At 35.2% G+C, this 15,093-nt stretch overlaps 1 protein-coding gene and 1 non-coding gene across 2 annotated transcripts in view; both read left to right on the top strand.

Annotated features, from left to right (window-relative positions):
- The window catches only part of C2CD6 (C2 calcium dependent domain containing 6), a 124,339-nt gene that overhangs the window by 5,305 nt on the left and 103,941 nt on the right, over positions 1-15,093 (top strand). Inside the window, exons 2-4 of the mRNA XM_060410242.1 lie at positions 9,434-9,520; positions 10,066-10,117; positions 11,428-11,573. Coding sequence (XP_060266225.1) covers positions 9,434-9,520; positions 10,066-10,117; positions 11,428-11,573 — 285 coding nt within the window. The remainder of the gene's footprint in view (positions 1-9,433; positions 9,521-10,065; positions 10,118-11,427; positions 11,574-15,093) is intronic.
- On the top strand, positions 1,831-1,903 carry TRNAG-CCC (transfer RNA glycine (anticodon CCC)). Its single transcript has one exon. It is a non-coding gene; the product is annotated as a tRNA-Gly (tRNA).

Genomic DNA, 15,093 nt, shown 5'->3' with positions numbered 1-15,093 from the left:
TTGAATCTTTCCAGTCATAAACATGGAATGTTTTCCATTCATTTAAATCTTTAATTTCACTCAGGAATGTTTTATAGTTTTCATTGTACTAGTCTTACATTTCTTCTTTTAAATTTACTCCTATTTTATTATTTTGATGCTATTTCTAATGTAATTGTTTTCTTTTTATTTCCAGATTTTTCATTGCTAGTATATAGAAATGCAGTTCATTTTTATATTTTGTTCTTATAGCCTAAGACTTTGCTGAACTAAGTTGTTAATTATAGTAGTTTCTCTCCTTCTTCCTCTTCTTTTTTTGGTGGATTTTTAAGGAATTTCTGTATACAGAACTGTGTCACCTGCAAATAAAGATAGTTCTAGTTCTTTTTATCAAATGTGGATACCTTTACTTCCTTTTTCTCATCTGATTGCCCTGAATAGAACCTGTAGTATGATGTTGATAAAAAATAGAGTGAACCAGAAATATAAAGTAATGCTCAAAATTCTCCAAGCCAGGCTTCAGCAATACATGAACTGTGAACTTCCAGATGTTCAAGCTGGTTTTAGAAAAGGCAGAGGAACCAGAGATCAAATTGCCAACATCCGCTGGATCATGGAAAAAAGCAAGAGAGTTCCAGAAAAACATCTATTTCTGCTTTATTGACTATGCCAAAGCCTTTGACTGTGTGGATTACAAGAAACTGTGGAAAATTCTGAAAGAGATGGGAATACCAGACCACCTGACCTGCCTCTTGAGAAACCTATATGCAGGTCAGGAAGCAACAGTTAGAACTGGACATGGAACAACAGACTGCTTCCAAATAGGAAAAGGAGTACGTCAAGGTTGTATATTGTCACCCTGCTTATTTAACTTCTATGCAGAGTACATCATGAGAAACGCTGGGCTGGAAGAAGCACAAGCTGGAATCAAGATTGCCTGGAGAAATACCAGTAACTTCAGATATGCAGATGACACCACCCTTATTGCAGAAAGTGAAGAGGAACTAAAAAGCCTCTTGATGAAAGTGAAAGAAGAGAGTGAAAAAGTTGGCTTAAAGCTCAACATTTAGAAAACGAAGATCATGGCATCTGGTCCCATCACTTCATGGGAAATAGATGGGGAAACAGTGGAAACAGTGTCAGACTTTATTTTTCTGGGCTCCAAAATCACTGAAGATGGTGATTGCAGCCAAGAAATTAAAAGACGCTTACTCCTTGGAAGAAAAGTTATGACCAACCTAGATAGCATATTGGAAAGCAGGGACATTACTTTGCCAACAAAGTTCTATCTAGTCAAGGCTATGGTTTTTCCAGTGGTCATGTATGGATGTGAGAGTTGTATTGTGAAGAAAGCTGAGTGCCGAAGAACTGATGCTTTTGAACTGTTGTGTTGGAGAAGACTCTTGAGAGTCCCTTGGACTGCAAGGAGATCCAACCAGTCCATTCTGAAGGAGATCAACCCTGGGATTTCTTTGGAAGGAATGATGCTAAAACTGAAGCTCCAGTACTTTGGACACCTCATGCGAAGAGTTGACTCATTGGAAAAGACTTTGATGCTAGGAGGGATTGAGGGCAGGAGGAGAAGGGGATGACAGAGGATGAGATGGCTGGATGGCATCACCAACTCAATGGACATGAGTTTGAGTGAACTCCGGGTGTTGGTGATGGACAGGGAGGCCTGGCATGCTGTGATTCATGGGGTCGCAAACAGTCAGATATGACTGACAACTGAACTGAACTGAATCTTAAAGTGGAAAATATTCAGTCTTTCACCATTGAGTGTGATGTTGGAGAATTTCCTGTCTATTCCTCATCTGTTCAAAGTTTTTATTTAGAATACATTTCAGAACTTCCCTGGTGGTCCAGTGGTTGAGACTCTGCACTCCCATTGCAGGGGGCCCAGGTTCAATCCCTGACTGGGGAACTAGTCCTACATGCTACAACTGAGATCCAGTGCAGCCAAATAAATAAGTAAATATTTTTTTAAAAAAAGAATATATCTTGATTTTGTCAAATACATTTTCTGCATCTAGCCAAATTATGTCATTTTGTCCTTTATTGGACAAACTTACTAATATGACTTATTATATTTATTTTATTACATTGATTTTTCAGATGAAAAAAAATCCCACTTTGTCATGGTGTATGGTTCTTTTTAATATGTTGTCGAATTTAATTTACTAATATCTTGTGGAAGATTTTTGCCTCTGTATTTGTAAGGAATAATGATTTATTGTTTTTTCATCTTGTGATGCCTGTCTGGCTTTGGTTTTAATGTAATACTGACCTCATAGAATAACTTGGGATGTGTACTTTCCTCTTCTTTTTTTTCTTTTTCCTTGAGTTTGTTAAAGATTGTAAGTATTTGATAGAATTCACCAGTGAAACAGTTTGGGCCTAAGTTGTTTTTGTTTGGTTTGGTAGGAAGAGCTTCAATAAGTTATTTAATTTCTTTACTTGTTATAAGTCTCTCCAGATATTCTTCTTCAGTTCAGTTCAGTTGCTCAGTCGTGTCCGACTCTTTGCGACCCCATGAGTCCCAGCACTCCAGGCCTCCCTGTCCATCACCAACTCCCGGAGTTCACTCAGACTCAAGTCCATCAAGTCAGTGATGCCATCCAGCCATCTCATCCTCTGTCATCCCCTTCTCCTCCTGCCCCCAATCCCTCCCAGCATCAGAGTCTTTTCCAATGAGTCAACTCTTTGCATGAGGTAGCCAAAGTACTGGAGTTTCAGCTTTAGCATCATTCCTTCCAAAGAAACCCCAGGGTTGATCTCCTTCAGAATGGACTGGTTGGATCTCCTTGCAGTCCAAGGGACTCTCAAGAGTCTTCTTCAACACCACAGTTCAAAAGCATCAGTTCTTCGGCGCTCAGCTTTCTTCACAGTCCAACTCTCACATCCACACATGACCACTGGAAAAACCATAGCCTTGAGTAGACAGACCTTTGTTGGCAAAGTAATGTCTCTGCTTCAGTTTTGATAATATGTGCCTTGATAGGAATTTTTCCATTTCATCTACATTTCTAATTGGTTAACATAAAATTGTTTGAGGTTGTAAGTAGTTACCTTGTATGGCAATAAACTTTTGCAGATGCAGTGTAGTTTAGGATTTGTGATGGAGGCCATTATCCTGGATTATCTCATGGGTCCTATGTGTAATCACAAATGTCCGTATAAGAGAGAGATAGAGGGATATTTGGACACACTCAGAAGAGAAGGCAATGTGATCACACAGGCAGAGGTTGGAGTGATGTGACCACAAACTAAGGAATGCTGGCTTGTTGTCAGAAGCTATAAGGCATAAGACTGGATTTTTCCTTAAAATTTTGGCCCAAGGGGACTGATATTAGACTTCTGGTCTACACAACTGTGAAAAAACAAATTTTTGTTGTTTTAGGTCACCAAGTTTGTAGCAATTTGTATAGCAGCTACAAGAACTAATACAATGCTATTTCTTTATAATCCTTTTAATTTTGTAAGATCAGTGGTATATCCCTTTCTTTTTTGGTTTTGGTAATTTGTAACCTCTATCTTTTATCTTCATCAGTATAGCTAAAAATTTGGCAGTTTTGGTGATCTTTTCAAGAACCTACCTTTAGTTTCATTGATTTTCTGTTTTTTTTTTTTTTAATCTTAATAATTTCTATTCTAACCTTTATTTTCTTCCTCTTCCTTGCTTTGAGTTGAGATTGCTCTTATTTTTCTAAGTATGTTTAATGCTGATTTTTAGCTGAGCACTGCTTTAGGGGACTTCATGAATTTTGTGTTGTGTTTCATTTTTATTCAGCTCATAATACATCTGACTTCTGTTGTTTTTCTTCTTTGGCTCAGAGCTTATTTACAAATGTTTTTAATTTCCAGGATTTGTGTATTTCCCACATTTCCTTGTGTTCTTATAATTTATTCTGTTGAAGTAGGAGAACATTCTTTGTTTGATTTCAATTTTGCCAAATTTTATTGAATCTGGTTTTATGGGCTAGCATATGGTACATCTTACAGAATGTCCTATGTGCAGATAAAGATATGTATTTTGGGGGGTTTTGTTCAATATTTTGTTTGTGAGGTTCATTCATGCTGTTTGTACATGTACTCATTTTTCTTGCTTTGTAATATTCCATTGTATGAACATAACACATTATATTTATCTATTCCATTGGTAAAGAATATTTGGGTTGTTTCTATTTTTTGGCTATGGTGAATAATACAGCTGTAACTGTTCTTGTATATGTCTTTTGATACACATGTTTTTACATTCTGTTGGGGATATATCTAAGAATGGAATTTCTGGGTCATTATTATGTATATATTCAACCAAATACCAAATGTTTTTCAAAGAGAATATACCAATTTATATTCCCACTGGCAGTGTGTTAGAGTTCTAAATAATCTCCATCCTTCCATTTCATACTGCCCATCTTTTAATGGTTGGACATCTCAGGAAAGTGTAGTGGTATCTCTTTGTGGTGTTAGCTTTCATTTCCCTGATGACTGATGAGAGTGAGTTCCCTTCCAAATGATTATGAGTGATCTTATAAACTGTTTTGTGAAGTGCTTGTTCCCCATTTTTCTGTTGGATTGTCTAACTTTTTCTTACTAGTTTGTATACTTTTGTGTATCCATTCTAGTTATAGGCCCTTTGTCAGTTATACTAAACATGTTGCAAAAATCTTCCAGTGTCTTATCTTTTCCCTCTGTGTGTGTATGTGTGTTCTCAGTGGTGTCTGACTCTTTGTAACCCCATGGACTGCAGCTTGCCAGGCACCTCTGTCCATGGAATTTTGCTGGCAGTAATACTGGAGTGGGTTGCCATTTCCTCCTCCAGGGATTGGAACCCGTGCTTCCTGCATTTCCTACATTGACAGGTGGATTCTTTACCACTGCGCCACCTGGGGAGCCCCTTCACCTTCCTAATGGTGTCATTTAATAAAAGTTATTAAGTTTAATGTAGTTTAATATTCCAAACTTTTTTTGTGGTTATTGCTCTGTGTTCTGTTTTAGAAATCTACCTATATCATCTTCTAATTGTTTATATCATGAAAACGTCATGAAAATCTTCTTCTGTATTATCTTTTAATTGTTTTTCCTTTCACATTGAGATCTACAAATCACTGTACCTGATTCTGTGTGTGTATGTGAGGTATGAGTCAGGTTTTCTATTCTTTTTTCTCTCTTTTTTTCCCTTTTGTTCTTCATTCTTTTCTCTCCTTTCTCTCTCTCTTTCTGCTTTTTCTTCTTTCTCTCTCTTTCTTCTGTGTGGCAATTTCTACTTACTCATTTGAGAGTGTTTTTTTCCCCACTATTCTTTAGTTCTGTCTTTGTCACAAGTGGTTTGCATAAATGTTTGTTTCCGGACTCTCTAATGAGTTTATTTGGTGCATTTATCTATTGTTATGCTAATACTAATTCCATTCTCCAAGGGCTTCCCTTGTGGCTCAGCTGGTGACCAATACGCCTGCAATGCCAGAGACCTGGCTTCGATCCCTGGGTTGGGAAGATCCCCTGGAGAAGGGAAAGGCTACCCCCACTCCAGTATTCTGGCCTGGAGAATTCCATGGACTGTATAGTTCATGGGGTCGCCAAGAGTTGGACACGACTGAGCAAATTTCACTTCACTTCACCTTATGCTAATGCTGTTAGACATTAATAAATAATGTCTTTATTTCTTTAATTTTTAAGTATGTCAACCTGTTTTTCTTCAAGACTGTCTTGGAAAAGCTCATCAGTTTCCACAGGAAGACATGTTGGAACTTTGATTTTGATTGCCTATAACTATAGCTCAATTTGAAGAAATGAATTACATATCTTTATATAGATATATATAATATAAAATAATATATGTAGATATGTATATTTATTTTTATATATGCATGTGTAAAGTATATATAACATACTTATGTATAATATATACATATTATATAATATAAATATATATATAAATATATATAATACAACTTCTTTATGCTTTTACACTCATTTATTTTGTCTACGCTCCTCTTCCCCTAGTCTTTTTTACTTCTTCAGACCCGCTTGAAACATTGTCACCTCCTGTGTTTATGCAGTGGTTTATAGGCATCCTGAATGGGGTTTGGTACCGGATTCATAACCCTTGCTTCTCTTTAGCTCCAGAGTTGTGACCGTTAGTACTTTCAGAAAAGGGGACAAGCAAATAGGGAACTAAGTATTACCTTCATCCAAGGCATTCTGGTGATGAGTCACAGTTGAAAACTATTATGGAATTCTTACCTCCATATCATATTGAAGGCAATGGGCATATCAGATGGAGCAGTTGTTCATTCTGAGCAGACTGTGCTGAGGTGGGCATACATGTGGGAACTGGCAGCTTCAAACCTCCAGAAAGATAGATTTGGAAAGAGAGACATAGTCATCTAAATGTGACTTCTTAGCAGTATTCTCCAAATTTCTTTGACTGCACAATATTATCAATAAAAATATGTGAACATCTTTAACCAATATTTTGAATATTTATTTATACTTTATAAAACGCAATGCAATTTACTTTATAGATTCTACAATATACAAAAATTAAAAATTATAAATAAGCAGTATTTCTAAAACTGATTTTTAATTCATTTTGTTTATTAGTAGTACAGAACTCAATAAGTATCACTATTTTTGAAAAACATGATTTAATACTTAGTGATGTAGTGGTTTGAAGGTCTGGTTTGAGGCAAATTTATTTCAGTATTCGGTTTCTAATGCTGTTATATTTAGAAAAGATACCTTTAAATATTCTAAATTCCAGTTGGAAGCAATGGTTTTTTCTTGAGCCTGTTAAATCACAGTACTCATTTTTCATTTCTGGCATGTTATTTAAGTTTTCAGCTCACATGTTTTGCATAAAATATTACTTCTCTGATTAATTAGTTCTGGTAAACTCTGGGAAGGGCTTTCATTTTTTTACATTTAAAAGGAAAAATGGTCTCAAGCTGCTGGTGGGCTTCCCTGGTAGCTCAGCTGGTAAAGATCTGGAGACTTCTCATGAACAGAGGAGTCCATGGGGTCGCAAAGAGTCAGACACAACTGAGTGACTAAGCACAGCACACAGCGCACAGCACACAACCTGCTGAAACTCTCCATTTGTGAATTTTTTAAACAAAAGTGTTTCTAAATTTTTAAAATGTGATACTGTAAGCTTCTAGGGCGCTCATAACACATTTGCATACACATAAAGTAACATTAGAAGGAAATATTCCAGTAGTTTTTAAAATGTTCTCATCTTAACATGAGTTTATTTCAAAAAGATAGTTATTTTCATACTCATTAAAATGTCACCACCTTACTCTGAAAGGACAGATTAAGAAGTATATATTTTAAAATATTTGCTAGTTTGTGTACTACTACTGACAGCCATTGAAGAAAAGTTTAGAAGTTGAAACATTTCTTTTTGTAAAACCAAAGTGTATGATGCATCTTTATGTTTACCAACTTTTTAAAAGGGCTTTGCCATGAAATTTCTTGTGATCAATGTTTATCTATTTGCAAAGCAAACTAAATATTCTACTACTCAAGGTAATGTAATTGATTGACCTACTTAACTAGCAAACGCAATACCCAAACTGTTTTAAAGAATTCCATGTACCTGTAGCTTGTACAATGAATGACAGTATCTGACCAATTGAATAAATTATTGTTTTTCCATGTATAAGATATGTGCAGAGAATGAGTAAAGATAAACTCCCTCTTCTCAGCATTTGTTTTTCTTATAGTGAACTGTCATTGTTTTTTTACTTGTCTTCAACACTGGCCTGAACTTCTCAAGGGCAGGAACATTACAAGCTGAAATCAGCACAATGCCAGGCATATAATCCTGCCAGTACACTAGTGAATGCTAATTGACGTAAGGATAGTGAGGTTGCCATTCGCGCTAGGAGGGGGAGAATGCTAGGAGAAGGTAAACCTGTAGGCTGGTGGGTTTTCAAAGAAAACTGTGGAATGAGGGAGAATGGTCCAGAAAGGCCATTGGAAACAAAGTGCAGAGCAATTTAAGTGAATGTAGAGGCTTTTAAATAGAAGTGCCAGGAGGGACTTCTGTTCAAGGTGGGGCCAAAGGCAGCAGAGATGAAAGGCAAGTGGAATTAATTGGAATTAAAATTCTCTGCAGGTTCAGGAGAAATTCTACGTGGTGTCAGAGGCTTTATGAGACTAGTCTTTAGAAGTTTTGTTCAAGGTTCTAAATAGAATTTTGGCAAAGAGTTGTTTTGCTCATGCTGCTGCCATTGAAGAGAGCTCTGCTCATATGAGGAAGGAAAAGTAAAAAAGATAAAATGAGGGATTGTTAAGTAAAATGCCAAATTGTTAAGGCTAAATTGAGTATTAGTATTCTAAAGAAGTTTTTCCTAATTATTTTGTAGTTATTAAGATGCACTTTCAAAGTAGACTTCCATAAGAAGATCATTAAAACAGAAAGTATGGTGTTCCATATTAAATACACATAGACTGTACACAGATTGATATTTTTGTAACAATACAGTAATTGTCATTCAGTTAGCTTAACCTATGAATTAATCATATATAAAAAGCACATTAAACCAGACAGATGCAACAATAACAAAATGATCCAAGATAAATATTAAAAAAATGTTTTCAGTACACCTCAAGTATTTGTTCTGTCCTTTAAAACAAAAATGTCAACATGACTAAGGATTTATGCATATTATAAGAATTAAACAAGTGATTCTTAAAAGACACATAACAACAAATCTTTTGGGAAATTTTTCCTTATAGATAAGACCATGTTGATTCAAGTTCAGCAATGGTTGAGAATAAATATAATTCTCCTTTTTTCAGGTTAGACTTTTAATAGACCATTTGTTCACTATTCCCCTCACCTTTCCTCTCTTTCCCCTTCCCATCCCTTGCTCTTTACTTTAAAAATCTACATTAAAATGTCTTGTAATTTTTAAATGCTAACCATTATGTGTAGTGACTAGAGCTTTTAAAAACAAAATTAAATATCAACCCACATATACCAATTGATTGAGTTATTCTGGATGAAATCACACAACAAAAAACCAAAAGCCATCTATTTATTAGTCCTTTCCAGGGTACCTACTATTCCAAAGGATGTAATTGCAGTCCCTGCAGTGGCTGATAACTGAAGGAATATTGAAATAATTTGCACCAGGATTACTGTTTGTGAGATACAGGATCTAGTCCACATTAGATTGAGATGATCATTTTTTGTTATCAAGGAGAACTCCCTGTTCATGCTGTTATGTACTTCTCTCCTATCTCACAACACATTTTGTTTCTCTGCTAACTTAATAATAAACTTGGGGTAGAGATGAGGTTTCAAGTCATAAAATATATAATACTAAAATATATAGTATCTGATACTAGACACTCATAAAATACTTGTTGAATTGAAGTGATATCTTATCTGATTATATTCTTCTTTGCCTTCTAAAGTCTCAACTTATTTACATTGTAGATGCTGAGAAAAACTCTTAAAGGGTCTGAAAATAAAGAACCAGAAGTAACACATGAGGCACCAAGTTTGGTGCCATTTGGGGATGTGGTATGTATGACTAAGTCTCAATAAACCCATATAAATGATTTATTTCATATGAAGACAATTTAATGTTTATTACATGGTATCAAAAAGCATGAATAGAAAATGGCTGTCTCTGATAACCATATTCATGAATTTTTCACTTTTATGAGTCAGATAAGCATTCTAATAATCACTGAAATTATAGAAAACATTCTGATTGGCAGAAAAACTGTTATCTGTACTAGGGATTCCCAAGATGTTATGTTTTATCAGTCCTCACCTAATGTAAAATGAAAGTGATTCAGAGAGTGACAGCTGTATTGAAGTTAATAAATGAACCATTTTGGCTTTGTATTCTTGTTTATTTTAGGTTTACTTTGAACAAATCTTGCCTATTTTTCTTCTGTATTTCTGCTTTATATCTGTGACTAGATATTGCTAATAAAAAATTTCTAATGAAAAAAATTAACAAATTGAAACTTTAAAAAATATAGTTTGGTGACAGTAAAATGAAAGAAAAATTAACTTTAAAAAAGACATTCTCTGTGTTTTTATTTTGATTGTTATAGGTCGGCTGCCTGGCCATTCATGTAAGAAACTGCAAACATTTTACGCCTAAGAGTATCCTTTCTTTTGATTTTAACGATCATACTATGATCATATGTCACTGTTTCAGTTATATACTGCTGCCTTACAAAACACTCAAAGACTCAGTAGCTTGAAACATTTACCATTTTACTACCAATCATTATCTGTGCGTTCACTAAGTGGTTCTTCTGCTTCACATTTTCACAGCTGGGGCTGTAGTTCAAAAGGGCTGGTATGTCCAAAAGAACTCATTTAAGTGTCTGGTGCCTTAATGAGAATGCCTGGAAGACTGGACTTAGCTGAGAGGCTGAACCTTTCTTCCCATGTAGTCCCAGGGTCATGTCTTTCATCATTAATTTTTATTTTAAAATATTAAAATTCTATCTTGATTACTGAAGTTTCTGGTGTCCACTTGACTTTGTACCCTGGGTGGTGCCTCTCTCACCTTGTCCTTGTCTCAGCCATGGTCGTGTCCATTGCATGTTAAAATTGTCACAGGACTAGGCCAGATTCAAGAGCAGAGGAGAATATTAAGTTCACTTTTTGAGGCGAGTGACAAAAGATTTTTAACTATCTGTAATGCACCTCAATCATCGTGTAAGTTTAAGAAAAAATATTTATCTTCTTGGATGATAGTACTAATTTATTTCTGTGTCTCTTAAACATTGTATAAAGAATTTATTTTTCTCGGTGACTTTAAGTAAGTTGAATGCTTATCATTTGATTTATTGTGGCATAAAACCAGCCTTATTATGAAGGCTTGATGGTTCTTTTTTATGTAAAGTGAATTATTGAAGAGAATTCTATATAAGCAGAGTTTTAAAGATAAAACATAAAAACAAAATTGTTTTAATTCATGGAGTGCTATGAAAGATAAAAATACTGACCAATATAGTATATGTGAAGTAGATAGTGAAGTGAATTACAAGATAGAGTGCTGCTTTAAATTTTGTTGTCCTAAAATTAAGAATAGATTATTCTGAATTATTTTATTTTTTGAATTTCCACATAATTATTAGAAAAAGTTTTCAAGTATGTGTTTTGAATGGTTACCTTAAAAATAATATATAGGAACATTTTCAAAATAATTATAATGAAAATGTGAGGATAAAAATATGAGAAGTAATCTAATGAAGAATCAACCATCTTTTCCTGATTGTGCCTACCACCAATGGGGAAAAATACTATTTTAAAATGCTTTCCTTATTGTTTAATATGCTCTATAACTTCTTTCTTTATTTGATTGAGTCTTAGGTTTTGGCCTGAATTGTTTAATTGGTTAATTTTAACAATGTGTTACTGTCAATTACAACAAAATTTGCTTCCTAAATATGTGTTTTCAGTCATTTCCCAGCATTACAGTAATTTGTTCATTCGCATCTCTATTAACAATGTGGTGAAATGTACAAAAACTTGTAGCTTGCTATCCCAAAACACTGAAAAGGACTTTATGATTACATTTGATGAAGTGAAGTATTTTTCTGTACAGGTAACGTTAATTTTCTCTTCTAGAAAAAGTAATGTATTTTTTATAATTTGAAATATTCTACACTAATATGTTTTTTCCTCAGAGGATAGGAAAAATACAAAAGCAGTGTTCTTTTATTTGATATTTTACAGTATTTATTTCTATATTATGGGCTATATTGATGTTTTTGCAGCTTACTGTAAAATGTATAATTGTGGTGTTCTCTGAGAGCTTGTTGTTGGTGATTCTCAGTGTTTATCACACATGCATGCATTCTTCTCTATCTCACTCTTTCCCTCCCATCTGCCCTCTTCCACCTGTCTTAGTCAGGGTGGGCTTTAGTGGCAAATTACCACAGACTGGGTGGCTTAAAAAACAGACCTTTATTTCTTGCTTTTCTGGAAGGTAGCAAGTTCCTTCAGTTCAGTTCAGTAGCTTAGTCATGTCCGACTCTTTGAGACCCCATGAATTGCAGCACGCCAGCCCTCTCTGTCCATCGCCAACTCCCGGAGTTCACCCAAACTCATGTCCATCGAGTCAGTGATGCCATCCAGCCATCTCATCCTCTGTCATCCCCTTCTCCTCCTGCCCCCAATCCCTCCCAACATCAGAGTCTTTTCCAATGAGTCAACTCTTCGCATGAGGTGGCCAAAGTACTGGAGTGTCAGCTTTAGCATCAGTCCCTCCATTGAACACCCAGGACTGATCTCCTTTAGAATGGACTGGTTGGATCTCCTTGCAGTCCAAGGGACTCTCAAGAGTCTTCTCCAACACCACAGTTCAAAAGCATCAATTCTTCAGCACTCAGCTTTCTTCACAGTACAACTCTCACATCCATACATGACCACTGGAAAAACCATAGCCTTGACTAGATGGACCTTTGTTGGCAAAGTAATGTCTCTGCTTTCCAATATGCTATCTAGGTTGGTCATAACTTTTCTTCCAAGGAGTAAGCGCCTTTTAATTTCATGGCTGCAATCACCATCTGCAGTGATTTTGGAGCCCCCCAAAATAAAGTCTGACACTGTTTCCACTGTTTCCCCATCTATTTCCCATGAAGTGATGGGACCAGATGCCATGATCTTCTTTTTCTGAATATTGAGCTTTAAGCCAACTTGTTCAATCTCCTCTTCACTTTCATCAAGAGGCCTTTTAGTTCCTTTTCATTTTCTGCCACAAGGGTGGTGTCATCTGCATATCTGAGGTTATTGATATTTCTCCCAGCAATCTTGATTCCAGCTTGTGCTTCCTCCAGCCCAGAGTTTCTCATGATGTACTCTGCATAGAAGTTAAATAAGCAGGGTGACAATATACAGCCTTGACGTACTCCTTTTCCTATTTGGAACCAGTCTGCTGTTCCATGTCCTGTTCTAACTGTTGCTTCCTGACCTGTGTATAGGTTTCTCAAGAGGCAGGTTAGGTGGTCTAGTATTCCTTTCTCTTTCAGAATTTTCAACAGTTTCTTGTGATCCACACAGTCAAATGCTTTGGCATAGTCAATAAAGCAGAAATAGATGTTTTTCTGGAACTCTCTTGCTTTTTTCCATGATCCAGCGGATGTTGGCAATTTGATCTCTGGTTCCTCTGCCTTTTCTAAAACCAGCTTGAATATCTGGAAGTTCATGGTTCACATATTGCTGAAGCCTGGCTTGGAGAATTTTGAGCATTACTTTACTAGCGTGTGAGATGAGTGCAATTGTGTGGTAGTTTGAGCATTCTTTGGCATTGCCTTTCTTTGGAATTGGAATGGAAACTGACCTTTTCCAGTCCTGTGGCCACTGCTGAGTTTTCCAAATTTGCTGGCATATTGAGTGCAGCAGTTTCACAGCATCATCTTTTAGGATTTGAAATAATTCAACTGGGATTCTACCACCTCCACTAGCTTTGTTCATAGTGATGCTTTCTAAGGCCCACTTGACTTCACATTCCAGGAGGTCTGGCTCCTTAGAAGGATACTATCAGAATTCACAAGGCTCCAATTCTCATGACCTAGTTACCTCCCGGACATCCCATGAACAAATACCATTGCATTGGAGATTTAGGCTACAACATGACTTTTGAGAGGACCCAAATGTTCAGGCCATAAGCACACCTTTTTTTAAATCTCCTTTTTCTTTACCTGTCTGCTTTCTTCTTATGGAGACTCTCTCTCATTCCTTTTGCACAGATTAGCTTATTTAGTTTTTATAACAACCCTTTGCTATACTCTTATATATATAGTCTTATTATCATCTTTGTTTTGCAGATGAAGAAATAGGTTCTGTAAGGTTTAAAGAAATTTCTTAAGGTTATAGAACTAGTAATTGGTGGAGCTGAGAATGCAGTCAGTCTGGCTTCAACTGGCTTCATTAAACTGTCTCTCACAACAGCGCTTGCTCTGCTGAGTTTACTTCTGTTTACAGCTAAGCTTTCTAGAATCCAAATGTATCTCAGAGCTGTCTTTAAAATGAGAGATACTATTTCATTTAGCTGCAGGATTCCTTGATTAGTCCAATTGTTTCCTGATAGTTTTATTATATCTGTTGAATTTTAGTGAAATCCTAAAACATTTTCTCTATGTCATATATATGTATATGTGTGTGTGTGTGTGTATACATATGTGTGTGTATATATATATATATATTTCAAACTTCATTTTGCTTAAGTGTTGAGTATTGAAAATATTTCTTTAAACGTGTTTAAAAAAGCATTATTTTCCTAGATGGAATCCATACTATTTATTTTACTTTGCAAATAATTTTCCTATGCTTTATTGCCAAATTTTCAGGAATTTTGTAGATATATGTTCATTTAAATAAAACTTGCAAGTAATACTGGAAAAATATAAATTAATAGAGTGCTTATTTTCATTAGATAATCAAAATATTTTTCCTATGTTTAATAGGAGATATTAGTTTGATCATAATAAGAGGAGAGTTTTAGTGGAACTCTAATGGAAAGTTTTGGAATTATCTAGTAATATTAACATAGAAAATTGGACAAGCAAAAAAAGAAATGTGAACAAAAAGCAAGACATTAATTCCAGGGAAATTAAAAAAAGTTTACAGGACTAGAAACATAATCATTGTAAGTGTATTATTAAATCCTAAAAATAGTTACATGTACATATTATAAATACTAACTGTTAGTTTAACAAAAAAGTATGAAATATATTGGAGGACTAATGGGAAAAGAAATGTGAAAACTGTGGGACGAGGCTCCTGACAGCTGATATTTTTCTTCCACAATAAGCAGTCAATAGATTGTATCTATATGACGTCAGTGTTCATAGTAGCATTATTTATAGTGCCAAGATACGGACGCAACCTAAGTGTCCATCAAAAGATAAATGGAAAAAGAAGATATAATACATATATATATACACAACAGAATACTACTCAGCCATAAAAAAAAAAAATGAAATTTTACCATTTGCAGCAACATGGATGGACTTGGAGGGCATTATGCCCAGTGAAATATGTCAGAAGGATAGACAAATACTGTATGATATCACTTATATGTGGCATCTAAAATATACAACAGATTAGTGAATATAAGAAAA

Source organism: Ovis aries, chromosome 2, assembly GCF_016772045.2.
Source record: "Ovis aries strain OAR_USU_Benz2616 breed Rambouillet chromosome 2, ARS-UI_Ramb_v3.0, whole genome shotgun sequence".
Classification (NCBI taxonomy): Eukaryota; Metazoa; Chordata; class Mammalia; order Artiodactyla; family Bovidae; genus Ovis; species Ovis aries.
This window is presented reverse-complemented; position numbering and strand designations above follow the sequence as displayed.